Below are 25,219 nucleotides of genomic sequence, written 5' to 3'. Positions count from 1 at the left end.
CAACCGTTCCGAAATATCGGGAAAATAAAAAGAAGTCATACCGTGGTAAGAAACGACATGGCTCCAGAATCCACACAAATTTGATTCAAAGTGTATTCCATAGCATTTAAGTTTATTTGAAAAGAGCAATCCCTAGAGTTTCTTGCTCGTTCTTCTCAGGGAGGTCAGCGTAGTGAACGAGCAGTAGCTTAAATGTGATGTTTTCAAGTGTAAATTTATTTTACCTATGGAATAAATAATCTTTGACTTTGACTTTGTAAAAAAATACATTCTGAAATAAAGCCAGTGTCCCTGTCGCTCGTCTCAAGCAAAATTAACCGTATTAGTACGGGAAGAAATTTAATTCGAGCTACGGTAGTATCGATTAAATAGCTACGTTTAAATTTCCTCCTGCCTCTCGTGTTCCTCCGATCTTCCCTTCTATAGTGCTTGTAAGAAAGTTGTCATGATATATCAGATGCTCTTCCCCATGCAGTTCACTATTGTCTTTAATAAGCGTCTCTTTTCTTGTACCTTTTTTAACATCTCTATGTTATGACTTTATTAACCTCGACTAATGTTGTAATGAAGCCTTACAATTTAACGTTACCGCTGCGCGCTAAGCCGTAGGTATTAAAACAAATCCTATAACTTTGATAACGATATTTTCGTTGGTGCATTTCATTTTAGTATTTTAATAGTAAAGTGACCAGCTAAAGGTTTCAAAAGATACAATTGAAGAAGGTTTAATCGTAAGCAGTGCCCTTGCAGCATGTCACATGTATGGGAACAATATATTTCAAGATCTATGTAAAACCATGTGGCAAGCAAATAAAGATGAATATCAATATGAACTATTACTTTTCTTAAATTTCTCGAAAAACTAAACGTTTTGATTATCTTAGTTCAATTTGATTATAATGATATAAAAATTATAAATTATAAACATATTCTGACAACCTCCTGTGGCTTGCATACCGGTTTTCATGGTGTCGCCTTCTGCGTTCCATCCCCAATCGTGGCAATGTAAAAAAAAACTAACTTTTCTATATTGTGTCGGATCTGGGTGTTTGTGTCGTTGTTCCCAATTTCCATAACACTTGCTTTAGTTACTTACTTTAGGATCAGAACAATGTATAAGATGTTGTTCAATTTGTTAGCACGCTGTATAAATTACACTGGAATTCATATAATACAGTAAGTAGTTATCTTCACAGAAAGTACAAAGCCAACATAAAGACGCCAGCCTTAAGGTTTTTGCTGACGGCAATACTATAAGCCCCGTGTTTTGTAGAAAAACTGTCTATTCTCAGATAAACATCGTCTATTTTGGGAAAAAATTATTCTTTCTTCTTTTTCTATCTTTATAAATTATTAAAATTATTTTGCATGAAATGTAATCTGTTCAGCAAACATACCAATTCAAAGTGTTATTTACGCAACGAATGTAGAACGTTTATATAATTTTCAGCAAATGAACATTTACCTCCCTCGCAAATAACTTCAAAGCGAGCAAACTTTAATTCAGACTTTGCAAATGCGTTGGACTCCATTACGCTTTCGTTCTTCGCAAACATTTATGTACTGTTGAACACCCCTGAATTAAATAAGGAGTAACCAAACAAGTTAATTGCACATAAATGGAAACGAAAACCTGTAATTGGCTGTATGTTTTTATCCTTATTTTTACAAATTATTTATAAAGCTTTTGATTTTCCAAAAATAAATAAAATGAAGGAATTTACGTCATCTACACACTAGTACTTATGTAATCTGTAGACCTACTGTGTATGCTGCGTATTTTGAATTTTTTTATGATACTAAGTAACGGGACGAACAAGCTGTGCAGGCGCACGGCTTGTTCGTTTGACGTGTCTCTTATCACCAGGCTGTTATAAGAGACACACTTATCCATAGCAGTTGCAGTGTCACTCAGAGCTATTAAATCGCAATGATCTGAGGGGCACCTGTTACTGCGTCCGTCAGTCTGAGACATAAGTTGACAGGTGCCTGTAATTTCACCAACACCCGTATCTTCAAAATCAAAAGGTAGTAATGCGCACATTCCTTGTTGACGGCAGAAATAGGTAAGTTGTCAGTCCTTTCCTGGACGAACCCTTTCACAAGGGACTCTACTGCTTACTATATTTATTTTGATAAGAAATCGCTCTTTTAGTAACATTTTAAAATGAAAACAGTACGTCAATGATTTACCTGGTAATAGGGTCCCAGCAACAGCGAGAAGTTCTCTAGAATTGGCCCACTCCATGTTCAGCGTAGGGCCTCTTAATCCAGTCTTGACCCTAACAGGAGACACATCATCGTGACCTCGCATCATCACCAGTTCACCATTTCCCAGCGCTACTGCTAACACATGTACGCCTCCTTCGATCGCTTCTTCACCTTCCTCCATTTTGAACTTCTCGCACGACCATGCCATCTGTGTGATTCCACCTTCTGCTACTATTTGGGCCTATCGAATGAAATCCATCATAAAAAAATCTTTCATTAGCTTTATCGAAATCGAAATCAATAATTAACCTACCGAATGTCAGAACGATTATTGGGTAAACGCCAACTTTGATGTAGAATCAAAAACAAAAACATATTTTATATATTATAGATTTTTAGAGTTTTCACTTCAGATTGTTTTACAGTTACCACAATTTCAATTTTTTATTCCCGAAACTCAATTAGGCTATTGATACACTAATCTTGAAATCATGTCTGTGATTAATTTTGGTCAATAAACGTTTGAAATCACTAGTAAGTAATTTGAAACCAACAAAAAATTACCCAGGATTAATTATTTAGAACACGTCTAAATGTATCCGTATCACTTAACGGAGCCCTTGTTCTTCGTGGCCTTGCAACAACTATCCCTCGCCTTGGTCTAGTCAACTCTTCAAGTGTGTGGCCCCTTAAGCACGTTTCGACTTAGAGCTTTCTCGGAAATCCCCACTTGAACCACGATCAATCTACAGTTAATATTCGTTCAGAATTTTCAACGCATCTCACATCCAGTTCCATAAGATCTATGTACTTTTATACTTCCATTTTGTAAAATATAGAAGTAAGTAATAAGGTAGCTGCTGGCTAGATTGCAATACTAAGATTACACTTTTCCTTGCATTTTTTGTACAACAAAATAATTTATTTAACCCGTTCATGGGCAGTAACGGCGTTTACCGTAAAATTAAATATCATCGTTGATATATGATAGTAGGGGGTCTCGCGTTTCGCTACATGGATCTTATAAAACCAAATACGGGCTTTACATTGAACAATTTATATTGAAATGAAAACAATATAAACACTATGGCACAAAGAAAAGTAGTGGCATTTGTATGTGATGTAGGTATTAGTTATGGGCTTTCATGTCATTGTTGTCGATCCTAGCCGTTGTTGCCAACAGGCTGGACAGCCCCTACCAACAACATTGGGTGCAACCATAAAGGGTGCAACTACACGTGTGTAGTGTAGTGTAGTGGTCTAGCCGTGGCATTTATTACTAACTTGTGTGATCATATTCTGAAACAAATCATTCTATTCTATTCTAAATCTTGATTTTATTGAAGACCACGTTTTAGTATTTACTCATTTATTCATTTACTTAGGTATATTTTGTAAAATTACTCCAAGTTCAAATTATTTTAGTTGTAAGTATTTTAGGTGTCCTAGATTGGCATTACAGACGCAAGTTAGAGTCCTGTCAGAACGTAGAAAATTTTCTTTGTGTTCGATATTCGTATTAATAATTCATCATATCATATACAGCCCGACTTCACCCACTGCTAGGTATAGGCCTCCCAAGTTTGTGACTTTACTTTTGACTATACTTCTTTTTATTTAACATTTTTTTTTCTCACTCAATGCATTGTTAATAATTTAGTAATGATTTTTCAATTCAATTACGATTTGTTTTCCGTTACGTAATGACACGACCGGTCCTGAGCGCAGTGAGTTACCTCTGTGTGCGCTCTTGCAGTTTATTAATATGTTTGTTCTGTTCCGTTGTTCCTAAGCACGAGTTTCTTGTGTTGTATGTGTTATGTCTATATGTCTGGGGCTATATCCATTCATGACTTGAAGTTGTTTATCATAGACCACATACATACTTTTCTTTCTTCCGTGTTGTTTATTGTGTATCAGATTGTCTGTTTACCTACTTTTTGTTTTATTCAATGTATATTTAGGGGACTATGGGTTTATTTATAATTTGATTTTAAAATATGTATTTTTTTATATGTGTGTAGCTGTTTGTCCCTCAATAAATAAAAAAAAAGTTTCTGTGCTAATCTCATCCAGGTTCGCCCCGCAATTCCTGTGATGTGGTCCACCCATCTCATCTCATAATTATAATAATTTTATTTTATTATCCCTTAATCTTTAATTATGAAATTTACATTTGTTCTATAAGTAACAAACAGGTTAGCGACAATTATTGTCTTGCCATTTCATTATTCTGAATCTAATTTTGTACACAACGGTGTTCCTAACCGGGGTAACTGTATCTGTAAACGTACAGATACAGTTACCCTGGGGTATAACTGTATCTGTAAACGTACAGATACAGTTACCCTGGGGTATAACTGTATCTGTAAACGTACAGATACAGTTACCCCGGTCAGGTATTTAAAAATGTTAAAGTTTAAACAGTACCTAATATAAAACTCAATCAGATGTTTTACAAACGAAACGTCAAGAAAGAAGACCCTTACCTGTGAGACCATAGCCCCGTGCACGTCCATAACGACAAGTTGTGCGGAAGCAGTCCCGAGGTAGACTTGCCCGTCATCAGGTGTCCAGCAGCCGCAGGTGATACGCGCATCTAACGACAGCATCGATGACCAATAACGCTGGCCTGCCACCGAACCCACCAGCACGAATCCATCCTGTGTATACATACAAAATTCTCGGTAAAGTAGCTTAATTATGTGTAATTTAAAACGTGTAACTAAGAAAGAGCGACGCTTTCAGACACAGGATATTTTTAAAAGGAGGTTCCAGCCACTGTTTTTAACTGCCTCGGTGGCCGAACGGTTACCATGCCGGACTGCCACGCGGAGGTCCCAGGTTCGATTCCCGGGCCGGGAGAAATATTTGTATGGCTTACATTTATTTCTCTCGTGAGTTTGGGTGTAATTTGTGGTTGTCTATGTGTGTGTCCATGGCACCCGCGACACAGGGTTTCCCTAGTGCGGGTCTATGTTGAGTGTGTGTGTTATTATTACTGTTGTTTAAGATCATGTTTTAAGATAAATAAAGGTTATTATTGTAAATTCAATAATAAAACTTCACCCTCGTTTCTATTACGTCACACTGATGAACGATACTCGTGTAGCACATTTAATCGTATTTTCCACTTGTGGTTTCATGCCGGTTTCTCCGTCAACTTGTCGATATGACTTTTTGCCACGATTTTGGTTTTTTGGTGGAAAGATATTTAATATTTATCGTTTTTTTGTGTACCTACAACTAACTCTTATCCTTTACGCAATAGATTTCGTGTTAGTTCGAGGTTACTGGTCACAATCCAATCCAATTTCATTTCCATTTCTATGAAAATAGCGTTACGTAAAAGTTATTCATAAGCTCCAGCAGTAATTTATAAGATCGTTTAGCTTTTCGCTGGCAATTAGGTGCTATACAAATTATTAGGTAACCAACGACTCTATAAAAGCCGTCATAACATCACGTGTTCATCCGTGAGGGGGAGATTGAAAGGATATACGCCCTCTCGCCTCTTATTTCACAGTGTCGTGTCCTAAGTATGGATAAGTCTCGCGCAGTAGGCTCTTAAACCCCGCTAAGCAAACAATAAGTTCGTACTCATATAATAATAATACTTTATGGACTCAGTATTCTCCCTTGCGCTATTCCATCAAATTGCGAAACTAATAGCATTGTTGTGTAGTGAAAAAAATGAATGCCGCCCATAATCAGATAAGAAAAAGCTTTCGATGTTGAGAGAACAAATATAAATCGCTTTTAGGCGATGATACTTTCTATCGATGTAGGTGTACATCTTTATATCTTTAATATTAAAAGTTTTAATTTGTTCAGCAAATCTAAAATCATTAAAATGACACTATATATAAATAGACTAGAAGGCAGTTAGATCCAAGTAGTAAATATTTAGATCTACATCAAAGGATAAAAACAGTTTGACGACTTATTTTCGGAAGTTTATAACTTTCAACGGTTTCACTGATAGTAATACCACTTTACAACTTATTGAATAGAAATTGGTCCCTGGAAGCTCTAATACAAAGTCTGCGATGAAAAAACAAACTCAATCAATAATCTATCACACAGGCGAGCAGGGTCTCCCACAGGGTAAGCGTCTAAGTCCTTTTCTATATAGCTTTTATAGAAATGGCGTCGCACAAAAAATTGCTTGACTTTTTATGCGATCAATCAGAACGGGTCGAAACACGTGGCTTTGAAAGGACTACCTATCGACTGATCACCGTTATAGCGAGCCACTTAGGGGAATTTGCCTTTTGTTTCTGGCAGCCTTTGATCTGACTGCCTTTATAATAAAAAATCTCAGTATTAACACAGGTTCCTTCCGGAGCCCGATGACATCCTGCTTAATATAACAATTGTCACATTTCATTACAATTATTTTAATATTAAATTATTGCTAATTTTTAATTTATGTATTAATCTAATTCTTGCAACATTTATTTAATTCAATAAGTATCATGTGTATATTACCATGATATTCATGTTTATTGTGACAATACTGCATTAAGTAGGTGTTATCATTAATAACAAGAGGTAGCCTAATGGATTGCCCTACGCCTTCGGTGGGTTCAAATCCCGGGCTCGTACTTCTGAGTTTCTCGGAATTTATGTGCGAAATTTACTATGAGCTTTTCGGTGAAAGAAAGCATAATGCAACCTGCACGTCGAAGACGGTTCACAACCCTCGAAAAACGTGTGAAGTCAGGGTGGCGGACTGTGGCCATGGCCTAAACCCTCGCCTGACAGAAGACAGAGAGACATACAAAAAGGTTGATGATGATTAATACAAACGTGAAGCAGCAGTAGAGCTCCTTGTGAAAGATTTCGTCCAGGGAAGTACTGCCACCTTACCTATTTCTGTCACCAAGCGTAATATGAGCATTACTGCGTTCCGGTTTAGAAGGGTAAGGGTGCTGGTGAAATTACAGGCGCATGGGACTTGTCAACTTATGTCTCAGGGTGACGGGCGCAGTGACAGTGCCCCTGAGATCTTAGCAATTAAAAGGTCTGAGTGGCTTTGCAGCTGTTATGAATAGGCGTGTCACCACCAAGTGCACGAATTGTTGGTTCCGTCACTTGTTATCATAAAAAAAATACAAAGATTGAATAAACACCAAGAAAAATTCTTTGATCCGGCTGGATTAGTACCAGCACTTGTTTGCTACGGCAAAAAAGCCGTTTAAATAAAAAAAACAAAGATTGCGATTTTGTTTTTCCTTTTTTTCTTTAAAAGAGGGTACTGCAATATTGGTCCCATTTAAATTTGAAGAGAATATTCCACCTCTAAAGGTCGCAAACTGGTAACCGATTTCAAGAAAACTTGGTAAATAGATGTAATTCCACAAACTTTTGAGGTCAGTTTTTTTATTGTTAACTTATTCAGTAGACTTAAATGGTCACTTTCCGTTATGTCCGTATCTCCAGAAACTTTTCCACTGCCTCGCAAGATTATTACTATCGAAGATACTTTAAAGATCATCATACATTATACGTGTATTATTTTACAAGTTTCTTGGTCGCTCGTCCGCGGATATATATTTAGATCTCTATTAAGTTATATATATATATATGTATATATTATTAAGAAAAATTACAAAAAAAAGACAACAATAATTCACTTGCATTTAAAGCTTACCCAGGTTTTAAAATAAAGTACACAACTCTCCACATTTGACGTTTAAATTTAGTTAAAAGTACATAAACACGGTTACCACCACTACAACTAAACAATCCAGTCCCTAAAAGTAAATCATCGAAAGATTTAATAGCTTACTATAATAAATTCAGACCGTTAGAAGGGCCGCAAAGCGGTAGACCGCATGCATTAAACCAGAAGACTGGAAGGGAACTAAAAGCTTCAACTTACCAACTATGTACTCGAAATAAATTCAATTTAGTTTTGGTTAGTGAAAACGGGTACCGGTAAGGACCACATGTACACAAGGTGAAGTTTAATTTATTCGACAAACTTTAAGGGTGATTAAATTAATGTCACCAACTTTCCGTACGGGATGCCACTCATAACGCGAAAAAGCTGTCGTTATAAAAACAGTTATTTGTTATGAAAGGCTGCAAAGTTGTTGTTTGCCGCGAGTGCTTGTATTGCAACCTGAGCAAGCGAAGGAAGCTAAGATTCACTACAAGCGAAGCGAGTCAAAAATAGATTCCTGAGCGTAGCGAGGGTTTCAAGACACGAGACGCAAAACAATTTTGCTGCTGAGCGAAACACACAACTTTTCACCTCACTATAGCGAGGAAAATGGTAGATGAAAGAAAAACAGTTGAACTATAAAACCTTTCTTAATGAAAAGAAAAACTTTATCTTCGGATGCGTTCTGAATTTACATCTCATCATTTTTTATTCTTGCTTGTACTTTTATTTTGTGCGATTATTGAAATTACTTTAGTTCTTCGACGATTTAAAATTATTTAATAAACACAATTAGTTATCATTGTCAATTTAATGTCGACAATAATAAGAACAAAACATATAAACGGATTTAAGTTACTTAAATAAGTAATGTCTGACAAATCGCTTAATTGAACGTGCCATTATCTTTTTATTTCATCGAAAGAAAAAGTTAGATGTCCCACAGTCCATCGTCAAGTTCGAATCTCAAAAACCTTTTCCACGTTAGCGTGCATTGACTTACAATTATGGACGTCGGGTCCGCGCTAAAAAGTGTCCGCACTTGTAAGGCGCTAAAATCGTATACAGAGCGCCAAACTCCGCTTTAGTCTTCATTTGTTCGACTGACAGCGCGATACTGCGATGACATTACAATTTAAATTTCGAATAGGTTGACTTGGGACATTTTTTTCGTGGTTTTTGTATTAGACCCGTCGTCCATTTATTTGTAAGTCAATGTTAGCGTGTAAAAAACGCTTTTGAAAGATTTCTAATGAGCAAGAAATCCATTCCGAGCTAGTGAGGTGAAAAATATTTGTAAGTACCTAAACATTTAAAATGTAGATGATTTAGATATAAGCCAGTGTATAATGGAGAAGTTCTTTATGACGACTCCGATTCTCTCAGTTGAAGATAACAATAGACGAGAAGAATGTTTAAAAAGGTCAAAAGCATATGGAACATTTAAAACTGAACTGTTTTTGACTTTACGTACAAATAAGTTACTTTTTAAAGTAAGTACTTTACCCAGGTGGGGATTGTATTTGTATTTAGTTTCTAAAGTTCTCGTTTTCGTGTTTCGTTGTTCGAGTTTCGAGGGAATTTATGTGCAAAATTTAATTTGAAATTTACAAAGCGCTTTTCGGTGAAGAAAAAAATTGTTATGAAACCTTACACGTCGAAGAAGGTTCACAACTCGCGAAAAACCGCGTGGCGGACTATGACCTAAGCCCTTGTCTGCAAGGAGACCCGTGACAGCAGTGGCACGTATTAATGGTTCCACTCTCACGTTCCACTCCCACTACCCTTCTACCATACCTCTTTAGCTTATGTCGCAATAATCGCAAATAATCGCATACATTTCTTTTTTCAAACAAACTAACGTTTCGGGCCTTTTACAGGTGGTCACGACTGACTGAAGCGTGAATTGGAATGTTGTTTAGAATATTAAAAATAAAGTATTTAAATTAATAACTTTCACATACATACATATATTCATGCTTGTCTTCCACCAGGATAGGCAGAGACCATGAATCACCTTCTACGCTTACGCTATTAATATTTTTTGTAAAGTGAAAAATAGGGTTTACATAAATACTAAACATGACAACTTTAACATGTCGTCGGCCGTGATCGTGGGACCTGTAATGAACATGAGCCTGATACGTTGCTTTGTTTGAAAAATATACGCGATTTAAATCCGAAAACAATAGTTTTATTTCCAATCCCCAATGCGGTAGAGAAATGTATTCCGAGGTCAAACTTTCCCCATATTTCATTTTCGATTATCCATAATCGGCCTATTTTAATTTAATTTATATCGTTCTTCTACTAACATATTATACCCTTTATATTTTGCCATTTCTGTCCTAGTCCCGTCATCATTTATAGATGACATTCTAATGAATCGAGTTCGTGCAATCGTGGTCTCGGCTGCATGAAGTTGATTACGACTTTACGCATTAACTCCAAACATCCAGTCAGTCTGCTAGCAGCCTTAGTCTCTGACGATTTTTTTTATAATATCAAGGGACGGGACGAACAAGTCGTGCGCCTGCCGGTAAGCGACACGTCTCTCCATAACAGTTGCAGGGCCACTCAGAGCTTTAAATCGCAAAGATCTTAGGGGCACTGCCACTGCGCCCGTCACTCTGAGAGATAAGTTGACACGTCCCCTGTAAATGTATTTTCACCAGCATCCTTACACTTCCAAACCGGAACGCAGTAATGCTAACATTACGCTTGGCGTCACAAATAGGTAAGATGGCAGTACTTCTCGGACGAACTCTTTCACAATAAGCTCTGCTGTTTCTAAAACTGTTTCCTCTGCTATAGCTAACATTTACTATATCAAGGTTCGAACTAGCACTCTACAATGAACAGTTAGTGGCGCGTATTTCCTTCTACTTTCCCTCTTTTGTGTTGTTATTCCATTATTATTCATTTTGAATAAGACATTCCATCGAAACATTCCTTTAATGCCTCACCAACGTTTATTACCTTTTTATGTTGTATTATGTTAAGTTACATAGGTCTTCCGTTGTTGATTATACATATATATGCGAGTCAGTATAAGATAAACAAAAACTTTATTTGAATTAGTACACCACTCACTAATTTCGTTATTACGTCATTATCGTCAACTGGTCAATTTTGAAACTTGTCAATTATGTGAAAATATTTCAGTCGCCATTTTATTTAACTGGTCATTTTATGCCATCCGACATTTGTCATTGTTCGTACAGTCATGTACAATTATACAATATGTTTATGAATTTTAGTTTTTTAGTTATCAACAATACGTAAATGCGTGGAATCATTTTATAAAATTTGCAACCTGTATTTAAAAAAAAAATGCAGGTAGGTACCTACTCGTACAAAGTGCAATAAGTTTTTATTCATATGCAAACACGATTACAGTCTATTTCGCACTGTATCACGCTACGTTATTCTATAAAAGCAAGAGATATACAAGATATCTTATAAAGCAAGAGGAAATTTAATATTGCGAAATTTTCCTGCGGTTTGTGTTCAGTACGCTTCGTGGAAGAAATTAAAGCTTTAGTAGCTTATTGTAGTCGTACAAGGATATTACACTACATTATATACAATATGAAATAAATAATTTACCCATTTAAGTAAGTATAATGTATACGTAGCAGTAGAGTTCCTTGTGAAAATGATAGTCCAGGGAAGTACTGCCACCTTTATCCACTTCTGCAAGCATTATTTCTGCCGTAATGTGAGAGGTTTTTTGAGGGACTGCGTTCCGGTTTTGAAGGGAAATTATAGATACATGGGACTTTTCGACTTGTGTCTCAGGGTGGCGGGCGCAGTGGCAGTGCACCTCAGATCGTTTAAAGCACGGAGTGGCACTGCAACTGTTATGGACAGGCGTGTTACTTAACACCAGGCACAGGCTTGTTCGTCCCGTCCCGTTATGTACAGTATTATGAGTCTAATATTTTCGTTTTTGCGTTAGATACACATTGGAAATGAAACCATTTTATCGAAAACTCATATATTCGTTTTTTCAAACAAACCCATGTTTCGACTCTACAAGTTCCATGGTCACATATTGACCTTTTCAATCAGCCGTGACCATTTAATTCCGCCTTCCCCTTTCCATTACCGGGGGACTAGGCGTAGGCTTGGGTTCCACCCCTATGTTGTGGATATTCCACGGATACGAACGAAGCGTTGTGCTTCCACAACGCTGAAAGGTTTAACTTCGGCCTTTTCAAGACAAGAGTGAATAGGCATTATTTGCATGCTCTATCGTCACTTTCCATCAGGTGAGATGGAGAACAAATCTGCCTCCGTTAGTTGAAAGGGCGCTAATGACAAACTCAAAACCGAGAAAATAATGTTTAAAAAATGCAATATAAAAAATGTCTACCTACTTATTTCTTACAAACCTTAAACATCAAAACGTAAAAACCTCAAACCTTATCCACCTAGGAAAAAATAAAAATGGTAACAGATTGGCTTTTTTTACTGATCACGGCAGTATTGAACAACAACAACAAACAAAAACATACAAAAGTAACAATTTTTTTGGAAAAAATGTCACATGCACCCTTTTACCCATCGGCAGCATAAATGCGCACAAATTTTTTAATAAATAAAAAAGCACAAAATATACTCGAGTTTATCCGAAAGTAAATCCGAAAAAATTTCACTTCCAGTCGTACTCCACTCTTCGAAAACAACCTGGGGACCAATTTTCGAACGCTGCGACATTTCCTCGATTTCGAAACAACGTCGCATCCTCAATGTCTACGGAAATCGCCACTAAAATCTATGTTGTCCAAAAAATTCTTATTCTCGGTGTCTCTTATACTGTCTTCAAAATGAATGAACAAATCTCTTTTTTTAGGCTTAAATCAACAGAATTTCAGCTGTATTGACTGAAATAACAATAACGAAATCATCGTTGTGTCACAATAATGTCATTATCAGTAGTCTAATATTGTTCTACACTCTATTGTGCTGCCTAGAAAATTTTAAAGGAGACTATTTGAAAAAACATTGCGGATGTGTAGATATTCTCACAATCTCACTGAAGTCAACACTTTTACGGAACGAGTGCTCGTAGGCGCCTACGGACACTGATATGAGCACTGAAGCCAACACTTTTACGGAACGAGTGCTTGTAGGCGCCTACGAACACTGATATGAGCACTGAAGTCAACACTTTGACGGAACGAGTGCTCGTAGGCGCCTACGAGCACTGATATGAGCACTGAAGTCAACACTTTTACGGAACGAGTGCTCGTAGGCGCCTACGAACACTGATATGAGCACAGAAGTCAACACTTTCAAAACACGAGCACACGTTCCATTAAAGTGTTGATTTCAGTGAGATTGTGAGAATATCTACACATCGGCCATGTTTTTTTTAACTAGGTCTCCTTTAAAATTTTCTCTATCGCACGAAGATCGCCCTCTTGCAAGTGTATGAAGACAAGTCTGATATTTTAACATTTAGTTGTTTGCGCGCCGCGTAGCCCCGGGCATATTGCTTCACGTTAAAATCGCTAGAACGTCAGAAGTTTTGCTTTGTGCTGGATGAAAATTAAAAAACAACTCAAAACAAACCTTTAAAACCATAGCTAAGATCCTCCTACACTATTATCTAATAATCTATTATAAATTGTACATCAGGTGTGTACAAAACGGTCAAAAAACATTTTTAAAAAGATGTGTATAATTTTTTGAGACTATTTAAAAAATATATTTGCGTCATACGTAATGGGAAAGATAAAATAAAGAAACATTAATAAACGAACTATAAGCAATGTGTTTATTAGCTCTGTTAGTAATGAACGTAATACACCTAAAGTATTCTAGAAGCCTATACCCAGCAGTGGGCGTCGTATAGCTGAAAGATAATGATTCTAGAAGCTGAGTAGTTGTTTTGATATGGGAAATACCTTGAGGGTTCACTGTTATTAAATGTTTATATTCAAGGTCGACATATAAATAGAGATATACCATCAGTCGCATCTCATTGTGTTGGAGATAGTAGAGATCGGAATGTTGAAGTAGTATGAAATCGAGGCAGACGTGTCGACGAAGTGACTTTATTATTTTTAGATATGGGAAAATGTTGACATGAATTTAAATTGACGAAGATATCATTTTGACAATGAAATAACAACTATGGGTGTTGTTGCATTCAATTATTAACAATCAAAACAGACGCCATTCTAGATTTAAGTCGCATACTCGATAAAGTGTTTTATAACTTTATCGAGTATGCTTCGAATCGACAAAAACAAAACACGGGCAAGTAGAGATTTCAAAATTAATCGACCGATCATCTCTACTGAGACTGTGAATAATATTTTTCGGACAATTGACATTAAGAGTGCAACATTAAATCTAAAATAAATGTCGCGGAATACGGGAATTATTATTGGTCTCCGAGAATATCAAAAGTAATCTCTATGTTAAAAGATACTTTTATTATTTGATAACAAAACTTTTGCTTTTATAGGATTTTTTTTCGACAAAATATATACCAATACAGACTTATTCCTTTGGAAAACATACACAGCAAACGCTGTTTATGATTACCAATTGTAACTGTAATTGGATTTTACTAGAAATTAGCTCTTTGTGAGTCCGTCCAGAGACGTTCTGTTACAATACCTATATTTGCCGCCAAACAGTAATGTATTTATTTGGGATAACAACAGCAATAATGATAGGTTACAAAAAAATAAATTACATATTACAAAGCCAGTAACAGTTATCCTCGATTTATACATTAAAATAAAAACAGAGCACGGAGTGTCCATAAGCATGATAAATAATTATACAGATTATAGACATACATATAATTGTGAAACAAATTAAGTAAACTAAATACGTACACTTACATACAAACAATACTTACTATACACAATATAACTTAATATTAATAAGTATTATACACTATACCTACATATGAATACAACTTAACACTAAATCATAAATCATAAATACTTCTAACATTATAAAAATATCAAACTATAACTATAATAGAAATGAATAAATAAATGAGCAAAAATAAAATAAATTAAGTGGACCTACGCAACGCGTTTGAAAATTAATTCTTTAATGTTTGACTGGAAAGAATGCTGTTTATCTACAAAGGGATCAACGTCATAGCAATATTTATTGCAACCAGTAACTAATCTTGTGAGCACAGAGTTTTTGCCGTAGTTTCTGCAGTGAAATGGTACATGAAAAAGAGACGTACATATGTCTGGTACGACGGGCAGGCAGTCGAAAACTTATTTGCCGTAATAAATCTGGACAATCCAAACGACCATTAAATAGTATGAGCATTACTGTGTTCCGGTTTTAAAGGGTGTACGGGTGCCACACGAGACATGCCAACTTATGTCTCAGGGTGACGGTTGGCAGTGCCCCTCAGATCTTTCTGATTTAAAGCTCTGAGTGCCACTGCAACTGCTGTGTCATGCAACGTGTCGGTTAACATGCCTGATGTTGCTTGACTGGTTCGTTCCGTCACTTGGTATAATGAAAAAGTTGTATTTTTGGTCAGAACATTACCTTATCCCTAGTGCTCGATCGAATGAAAATTATTTTAAGAGCACCTGTATCCGATGATCCGAGTCGTAGACCTCTTAACAAATTCGATCATTTTATTCGACCCAGCGCGGCTCATGCCCGCAAAATTGAACTTATGTTAAATTCTAGAGGTTTTTAAACAATTCCCGTCACGCTCAGCCCGCAACTTACAATACTATTGTTGTCTTGTTCGTTCTCACGTGAAGTCCCCACACCTCGGCTCGTCATCTCTCTTTCACATCGCTCTTTACACTGTTTGCTTGGATCGAACATTTGTTCGATATAGTATTCGTGATCGTGAGCGTACATGCCACTAAAGCATCGAACATGTGACCCGATCTCATTACGCATGAGTCATGATCAACCCGGCTCAACATATTTACCTCGACGTTTTGAACTGCAAACAATTTAACGAGCGAAAAAATATGTTCTCCGGTTACCCTCATTTTCTAACTCCGTGTATACTTGTTCATAATAGGCACGTATTAGATGTCTAGTCTAGAATATCAGGGTGAAGTAGTCATCAGGGAAATATTAAGGTCGGGCCTTGCAAAGGGGTTGTACGATACGGGCAAAGTTTTTATTAAGATCAAAGTTGGGGTAACGACTTACCCTGGCACTGTAATGTGCTCTCGTCTACGTTCCGTTGCTAAGCTTTAAGGATGAGTAGCCCGCCAATTTCGCCTAATGTGAACCATTGGCCTGCTTCTTATTCTATATCATCTGTCTACCTAATAAATTGTGTCCTTCTAACACCATATGTGATCATAATTGCCAAAAGTGCTTTCACATGAAATTTTTAAAATAATACAAACTACATGAAACAGATTGTGTATATGAGACGTTTTATAACTCCTATTTAAACGTAAAGACTTATCGAGTAATTTCGCTTGTAGAATCTTTAAACACGTCCCCTGAAAAGTTGTCATTTTGCAGATGTGGCTTTATTAAACCAATGGTGCGAAATGATGTTCTCCTTTATTTAGTTAATCTTTTATTACTATTAAACATTTAAAAAACAATTTCTTCGATGTATTTTTTTACAAGAAGAAAAAATTAGGAAGAAAAATCGTACATTCTACGCGCAAAGTGCTTTATCGACGAGTGGTCGGCGATCACTTCTTGCCCAAACAATAATAATAATATAATTTATTCCAGATCCAAAATAATCCATATTTTTGATAGTATACAATCATAATTCTTAAAAAGGGTCTTCATCATATCATTTTTAAGCGAAATCATCGGATGTTTATTTAATTGTAAAGAGGAAGGTATGCCAATAATAATGGAAAACAATGTCAGTGAAATGGCCGCCATGGCTGCGCTTGCAGTAAAGAACATGAACAGTCCATGCACCAAACTCCACTTATATGTCAAAATGAAAATCTACAAAAAAAGAATGTATAGTGTAGGTCGAAAGCTAAAATCTGGAGAGCACAAAATCGTTCCAATAAACCTTTCGACTAATGGAAAAAAGTCCCAAATACCTAAAACCTGACAACAGGGGCGTCTCCCGAATGCAGAATCCAAAACAAAATATCATTTTTCTCAAAATTGAAACTGTGTATCAATATTAGACTTTACTGTGGAATGTATTGAGGGGGCAAGTGTATAAATAACCTTAGCTATGCAGACGACATGGTTTTGTTGGCTCCTTCGATAAGTGCCTTAAGAAAATTGCTTGAGATATGTGAGGGTTATGCCGGGGCCCATGGGCTCAGATAAAACGCAAAAAAAACTGAGCTCCTGATGTTCCAGTCTCGGGGTCACAAGATCACTTCAGTACCACCCGTCTATTTGAACGGTGTTGCGTTAAATAGAGTTACGCGATTTAAATATCTTGGCCATTGGGTGTCGGAGGATCTCACGGATAATGAGGACATAGAGAGAGAGCGACGGGCGTTGGCTGTTAAAAGCAATATGTTAGCGCGCAGATTCGCACGTTGCACAGTACCCGTGAAGGTGACACTTTTCAAGGCATTCTGCCAATGCTACTATACGTGTAATCTGTGGGTCAACTTTACGCAGAAGACAATCAACGCCCTGCGCGTTCAGTACAACAACGCGTTCAGGGTTTTATTGGGTTTGCCACGGTACTGCAGCGCATCAGGCATGTTCGCGGATGCCCACACGGATGGTTTCCATGCTACCCTTAGAAAGAGAGCTGCCTCATTAATAAGTCGTATCCGTTGCGGCACGAATGAGATTCTGCGCGTTGTGTCTGGTAGAGTGGATTGCCCGATCATGCTACATTGCATGAAACTGCATTTAAAACCATGTCGATGATTTATTTGATATTTAATTTAATTTGTTTAATTATTCTATGTCTTTAAGTTGCCTTTTGTTTATTTTAATGTGTGTAAACCTATTGAATTATCTAAGCTAATATTATAACTGTAAAATATGGACTGTAGTTGTCTGAGAATAAATTATTTTTGATTTTTTTGATTTACTTGTAAAATTTAGATAAGCTGAATTTCACAACAAACTAGACAATGGTTTTATGACAATACCAAGAGTGCTGCGTGTCCCAGACTTACGCTGGAATCTGGTGGTAGTTACTAATCACGCTACATATCACAAGTGAAGCATTTTATTACACATTTCGTTCGCATTATTCGTCCATTACGTCCCTGCGGCTAGAAAGAACAGGTGGATGATTTGTTAATAGTTAAATAAGTAATTCGGATTTGGTCGAGACTGATTTTTGAATTCGGTGTATTCGATATTACAAATACTAAATGTTATGGCCGTATGTAATATATTTTCATAATATGTGTTGTAACGACTAAAATATAACAACAATTTAATGGCTTTACAAGTATTGTTTACGAGTAATAAACAAAAAAAAAGATTCGACCACCAAAGTCTGAGAATTTAGCCGTTCTTGGATAAATGCCCTTTAGTCTATAAAGTTTCAGACTTTCTATTTTTCGCACAGTCGTGTAAAGAGAACTCTTCGTTTTCGAAATCAGTTGAAAATACATTCACTGAACGTTCTCTGAACGCAGGTGTCACACGGCGTTGCACGGTTCCATTCACGCGATACGTGATGGCAAATTGAATCGACGTCGTTCGCTTTACACTTCATTGAATGAGTTTGTTTACGCCAGTATAAAAAAAAAACATTGAATTTAATTTCAAACATCACAGGGTATTTTTTTAGTCACGATGTAACTACTTTTCAACTAATGAATTAAATAAAGCATCAATTTGCAGTATAGAAGTCGACTCATCCTGTGCATAATTATTACAAAGTTGGACAATAAAGCTTATTGTCTATCAATTACACAAATCGGCGATCCAATATTAATCATAGAGGGCCGTACAATCCGACAGCTCGTTCGCTAGAAGTTTCGCCTGTGGCCCCCAGGGACCCAGGGTTAATAAATATAAATTTAACTAACACTAATTTTCTATAATTATTAATGAAAAGATCGAACACTCAGAGAAAATTCCTTCGATCCGGCCGGATTCGAACCGACGTCTTCTAGCATACCGTGCCAGACGCTATACCAACTAAGCCACGGAACGAACCAGCGGACCTCACGAATTTTTCCTATGTGCTTGTTGTCGTGTCTTTGTATTTGGTTTTTCAACGACTTTTTAGTCGTAGCGCCATCTATGAGAAATCTATGAAAGTTTTATCACCCTTCACAGCTACCGGCCCTGGCGAGAGACCGCTATTAGCTGTATTTTCAATTTTTATTGAATTAATATTCTATTATTTTTTGTGAAATTACTCCACTAGTTTGTCATAATTATTAATACAAAGATCGAGCACTCAGAAAAAATTCCTTCGATTAATTTTCTAATTGAAGTCCAATTTTCATCCACCCAACATCGCGATCTCCTTGGTGATATCTAACTAAACATTCTTTGTCCCCATGGCGCCTAGCGTTGGCTCGATAGCTTTTAACAAATTGAACAGAGCACCCACGTTAACTTTACAAGTCGCTTTAGTTTTACAAAACACTGAAACTCCATTATTTACTTGGAAAAAAATTGAAAGTCATTTGTTTTCATGTCCGATACCGTTTCTTTGCAATATATCGCTTTGAACGTGAGAGTTTTTCTTTGGAAGGTTCATCTTTTAATTTTATTTATATTTAGTTGTATTTCATATTATTTGTTAGTTGTATTTATAATTTATAATTAGTATCCCATAGTTTTCCCACTAAATTGCCAAACTGTATTCTAACTTTATTCGAGTAGTAAAAATTTTCATCCTTCCGCACATGCTAAGCCTTGGACAGATCTTAGATTTTAATTTTTCTTTAATTATGATAACAAACTTGATTTTAAAATAGTGTTAAAGAAGGTACTGTTTAATTTTTTTTTACTTTTCACTCATCTAATAGCATTTATTTATGTACACAAAGACAATGGTGGAAACCATATACTGCCTCTGCATAGAATAGTATCTTTTCCTTGTTTTGATTCAAAAGACAACAGGTGTTTGTTCTTAAATAATTCATATGTCATCATCGTCTATTTAATTTTTGACATCGTCATTTCAACGATACCTTTTTCAATATAAAAAAGATTATATGCCATTATGATTTAAAATACATACTTTTTTGTTTTATTTAAGGGAAATAAACTGGACCTGGAGTTCTACAAATATCAACAAAATATAATATTTTGTAATTTATATAGATAATTCACGTTTATTTTTTTCAAATGCGATAGCACCCCCTGGACAGCATCAACGCCTCCCTGTTGCTTCCGAAGCCCCTTTGGGAAACTGTGCCATAATTAGCGTCGTGTAAATAGAGAAGATTCATTATGGAGTGTCTCCAGACCGGTGATAAAGACAATCCTCTAAATTAGAACGATTTCTAATTTTTCGAGCCATTACCTTCCCCTACCACACGTGGATTAAATTGGCTCACGGAACGGCTTTGTGTGAACTTGTGAATCCTGAGCCACTCCACTAGTTAGCACTGCCGTTTAGTAAAGAATCTTAAATAATACTGACTGTAGCGTAGAAGGGCGTTGCGAATTTCGATCTTTTCACGACTTTGTTGAATGGCTCGTCAATTGGCCCCGTGTAAATGGTTTTTATACTACATGGATGGATTTTATATTACCATTATAGTCAATATATTTGCATCAACATTGAGTATACTGATGCAAATCAATATTATAAAATTAAAACATTTAAAAACGAATCCGCTATGGAGTTGTTCAAAATCTAAATGTTTGAGGTTGGCCACCACCAATATAAGTTTTTGAGTATTTCCATTTTAGACGTAAGAGTTGAAGCACGGGATAGAATAAATGCCCGTGGGCTATCCAGGTAAACCAGACAGGTAGTCCACGGGAAAGGAGCGAAATTTTGTTCCAATTGTGATCATGCGACCTCGTTCATCGTCATCCCATCTTCTTAACACACTTTTCTCTGGTTCCTGACCACTTACTTTTGAAATTTTGAATCGTTCTCTAATTTTTTTTCTTCGTCATTTTTACTTCGCTTCGTTCCGTCGTCACAACGTGCTTTTGTCTAGTAAATTTATATTTTATTAAATGTCAAAATTTTCTTAAGTACATTTCATAACAATGTAACGTGTTTGTGCACATACCTATATCACACACATTTTTGTGTTCAAAATGTCGAAGCCACTGTAACAGTTCCTAATACATCAAGAAAGTTAATGATAACCCTTTACAAGGACGTCATCTGGGCTCTCAAGGCTACACTAAAGCCTACAACCTGTGGTGGTGCCAGCCAACCGCGTGACATAAGTACCCTTTAAGAGCACTTCAGTTTACGAGATGGGCGTTATTTTCATCCAAACAGTAAACCATCAAGTTTCTAGTTTAAAGGTTTCAGACAAATGTGAAAGCTAAAACAAGTTCATAAAATTTACACTGGCAAATCCGATATTACACACTCCCACATCCTTTAAAATGGCAACAGTGAGTCTTGCCAACAAATTGCATTATGTATTGCTTCGGAGAAACTTATGATCGATCGTTCATTAGAGCGCAGTCGTGCCAACATCCCTTTGACCTTAAACCTTGCACGTGTTTCACGGTTCCACGTGAATGGCTTCCTTTCAAAATTACTCCATTTTCAGGCGTCTGCGTCATTCATATCTACTTAATGTAAGAAATCCTTTGAAAGATTTATTTAAGCAAAATTAGATAATCTTTTATTGTCGACGGTTGTCAGAGGTAGCAACGGGGCATATTTCTTTTCGTATCGAATTAGTAATGTTCTTTAAGCAATTGCAGTGACACTGAGCTTTAAATCGCTAAGAACTTAGAGACATAAGTTCACAAGTTCCATGTACCTGTAATTTCCCTTGCCCTTCCGAACCGGAACGCTGTAATGCTCACGTTACTGCTTGGCGGCAGGAATAGGTAAGGTGGCGGTACTTCCCTGGACAAACTCTTTAACAAGGAGTTCTACTGATACTAAAATGTTTAGCTGCTAGCTGTTAAGCTGTTAGCTTGGATAATCAATCTAAACGACTATTATATGACCAATTTTATGATCTTACATGCCTGTAGGCATTCAGATTAAGTGGTAGTACTCTTTATCATCTCATAAATGTTCGTGATCAAGAGGTGGTTGGTTTTGAAGAAGTGCAAATCTTTAACAAACTGCCCTCAGATGTAAAGGATTAGAAGTTATTTAATTTATTTACTTAAATCGAAATTGTATAAACATATTCTTCACGACCATTCACAACTGAAATAAAGATTATTTTTAACCGACTTCAAAAAAGGAGGAGGTTCTCAATTCGACTGTATGTTCTTTTTTTTTTGTATGTATGTTACGCGATAACTCCGGTATTTGTGAAGCGATTTTCATGATTCTTTTTTTGTTGGAAGGGGGTACTTCCATAGTGGTCCCATTTAATTTTGAAGAAAATCATCCACCTCGAAGGGTGGCTGCTCACGCATGAAGATTCATTTTCATAAATAGCGCCTAACATTAATTTAGGAGCAATTACTTTAATGGTTGATTTTACTATTTCTCCAATTCAAGGCGTTTTTCTCCCAATATACTTTGAGTAGTGAGAACCGATTTTTATTATCTCCAGTGTCAAGTCCTGTATAGTGGCGAACTAGGGGATATTTCAATAAAACTTAGCAAATATACTTAATTCCACGTACTTTTGAGGTCGGTTTTTTTAGTACTCTGTACTGAGATTATGTATAATAATAATTTAAATTTGTAAACAGTTGAACTCTCAACTTATGTTTGTATCCAATGGTAGCCACAGCTTAGACTGGAATATTGTTAATTTACTGATTAGTTTTTAAGTACTCGTGTAAGTGACAATTGTCTTAATGAGAATAAAGAGTATCTTTGAACTCAAAGTAAATATTATCGATCATGTAAGTAAAATGGTTATTGTTTAGCACCAATCATGAGTAAATAAAAGTAGATAAAATATATAAAGCAACTGAGACAGTAAGCCTTATCTTAGACCGGTATCCTCTGGTAAATTGAGCTTCAGTCTAACACTTTTTATTGTACAACAATTATTTATATATGTATTGACCAGTCTTAAACGTATAGCCTATATGACTTTGAAATCTAATTGTGTTTATTACTTTCGCCATTGTATAAAACCTAACGCACGGTTCCATTGTCTGTAATAATTTTTTTAAAAGTTCTTTTCCAATTTAGTCAAAGAGTCCTTTGGAGTTGCGAATTTTATTGTTAATAAATATTTAATTTAATTTCAAATTATTGTGTAATTTTTCGTATAACATTATACGAAAAACGTCAAAATAGGCAAAGCTAAATTTAGAAAGATTAAAAAGGATAAAAAAACCACTTGAAAAGTTCGTGGAATTGCCTCTGTTTGCCAAAATTTATCGAAATCGGTTACTGGAAAGTACGCGAAACCGGATTCGTCACCTAGTTATCATCACCCTTAGAGGTGGAATATTCCCTTCAAATTTAAACGGGACCAATGAGGAATCATCGAAATCGGTTCACAAATGCCAGAGTGATCGCGTAAAATACATACAAAAAATACAGTAGGTTTGAGAACCTCTACCTTTTTTTTGAAGTCTGTTAAAAAGATAATAAACGCGTAAAGAACAAGAAATTAGCGACTGCCGCAATTTGCTACAAATTCCAAAATTAAATTTAAAATACATTTAGCACACGTTTCTAAATAACATCAAACAACAACAGACTTTCTCTATAACGAAATAAAACACATCGAATCGAGGCTGACAGCCCTGCAGTGAAAATCCCTAATTAAAGCATTGCCGGTAATTAAATTCGAGTTACGCCCGTCCTCATCGTCAAGGCCTCGGAAGATTAACAACGATTAATCGTATTTGCCGTCCACGACCTCCACCTGGCTTGCTTTAGGAGTTACCACATTTTATTGCCACTTAAGAGTCCTGCATTACCCAAAAGCGCGTTTTGTACGCTATAATGCAATAATATTAGCATGCTTGATAAAATAAGGCCAGATCTGCAAAATGATAACTTTTCAGAATACAGGTTTAATCGTGAAACACACTTAGGGTCGTATTCTAGAACTCTACTCAATGCTCAAGTAAGGATTGCAATTGAAACACAAGCACTGGAAATACGACCTTAATGGCAGGGACTTGAGTATGATATCAAGTGCTTTAAACCATACTCAAATCCTAACTTGAGCATTGAGTAGAGTTTTAGAATACGACACTTAGGGTCGTATTCCAGAACTCTACTCAATGCTCAAGTCAGGATTTGAGCAGACTTGAGTATGATTTCAAACACTGGAAATACGACCCTAATGGCAAGGACTTGAGTATGATTTTCAGTGCTCACTGCAATACTCAAGTCCTGACTTGAGTATTGAGTAGAGTTCTGGAATACGACCCTTAGGCCCAAATCCGTGTCTATTTATATGGACGACAACACACGGAGCGCGTGTGCGGGACTGGGAATGTTAGACCCGCCGCGGTCCCGATCCGGCCCTTTTGGTAGCAGTTCGAAGGGTAAGGGTGCTGGTGAAATGGGCCTTGTCAACTATGTCTCAGGGTGACGGGCGCAGTATCAGTGTCCATAAGATCTTTGCGATTGAAAGCTCTGAATGGCACTACAACTGTTATGGATAGGCGTGTCGCTCACCACCAGGCGCACGACTTGTTCGTCCCGCCACTTGGTATTACAAAAAAAAACCAGCTAAATCTACGAATGAAATTACTCGATATTTTTTTATGCTTAAATCGACCAACCTTAAAACGGTTTTAAGGTCGATAATCGGGATGGATCTTAGCTACGTTTGATGAACAGCTGCTCAGCTGTTTTAATACCATCAGTGATTTTCCCAGTTAGCGTAGGATCTCAGTCATAAACTGGATATTTATTTTATTTCCACTTTTCCGATTGACTTCAAATTTGGTACTGCTAGACTAATTTACTTTATAGTACCGGCACGCTATGATGGCCGTTTTGACTTTTGTCCACTCATCAAGTTTCGTATTAATTCATAACTACGTTGAAGGAGCTAATTGACGTATATTTTATATCAATAGTGATGTGCAGTTAAATTTATGGATGTATAATTTTACGACACAATTCGGCAAAAAAAATTTAAAATGAAATCTAATATCGTCACTTATAGGATCGCTGTCCAGCACAACTTTTACCTCCGGCAAACTCGCGTCACAGCTCAATGCAAAACAAAGCAGTTTCGAATTGACGATATATTAAGTAAACATTTTTATTTTCGTTTTATTAAAACTTTTTAATCAGTTACCCTTTGCAATACTAGTTATAAATCTAAAAACTTATAGAAGCGATTC

General features: G+C 36.4%; 1 protein-coding gene across 1 annotated transcript in view; it reads right to left on the bottom strand.

Annotated features, from left to right (window-relative positions):
* The window catches only part of LOC113232080 (tubby-related protein 4), a gene marked incomplete at its 5' end in the record, with an annotated part of 72,851 nt that overhangs the window by 23,324 nt on the left and 24,308 nt on the right, over positions 1–25,219 (bottom strand). Inside the window, 2 exons of the mRNA XM_026466707.1 lie at positions 2,194–2,452; positions 4,701–4,874. Of these exons, the coding sequence (XP_026322492.1) occupies positions 2,194–2,452; positions 4,701–4,874 (433 nt within the window). The remainder of the gene's footprint in view (positions 1–2,193; positions 2,453–4,700; positions 4,875–25,219) is intronic.

The sequence above is a fragment of the Hyposmocoma kahamanoa genome, unplaced genomic scaffold (genome assembly GCF_003589595.1).
Source record: "Hyposmocoma kahamanoa isolate Upper Pololo Valley unplaced genomic scaffold, ASM358959v1 66, whole genome shotgun sequence".
Taxonomy (NCBI): Eukaryota; Metazoa; Arthropoda; class Insecta; order Lepidoptera; family Cosmopterigidae; genus Hyposmocoma; species Hyposmocoma kahamanoa.
The sequence above is the reverse complement of the archived record's forward strand: the minus strand, read 5'-3'. Positions and strand labels throughout refer to the sequence as shown.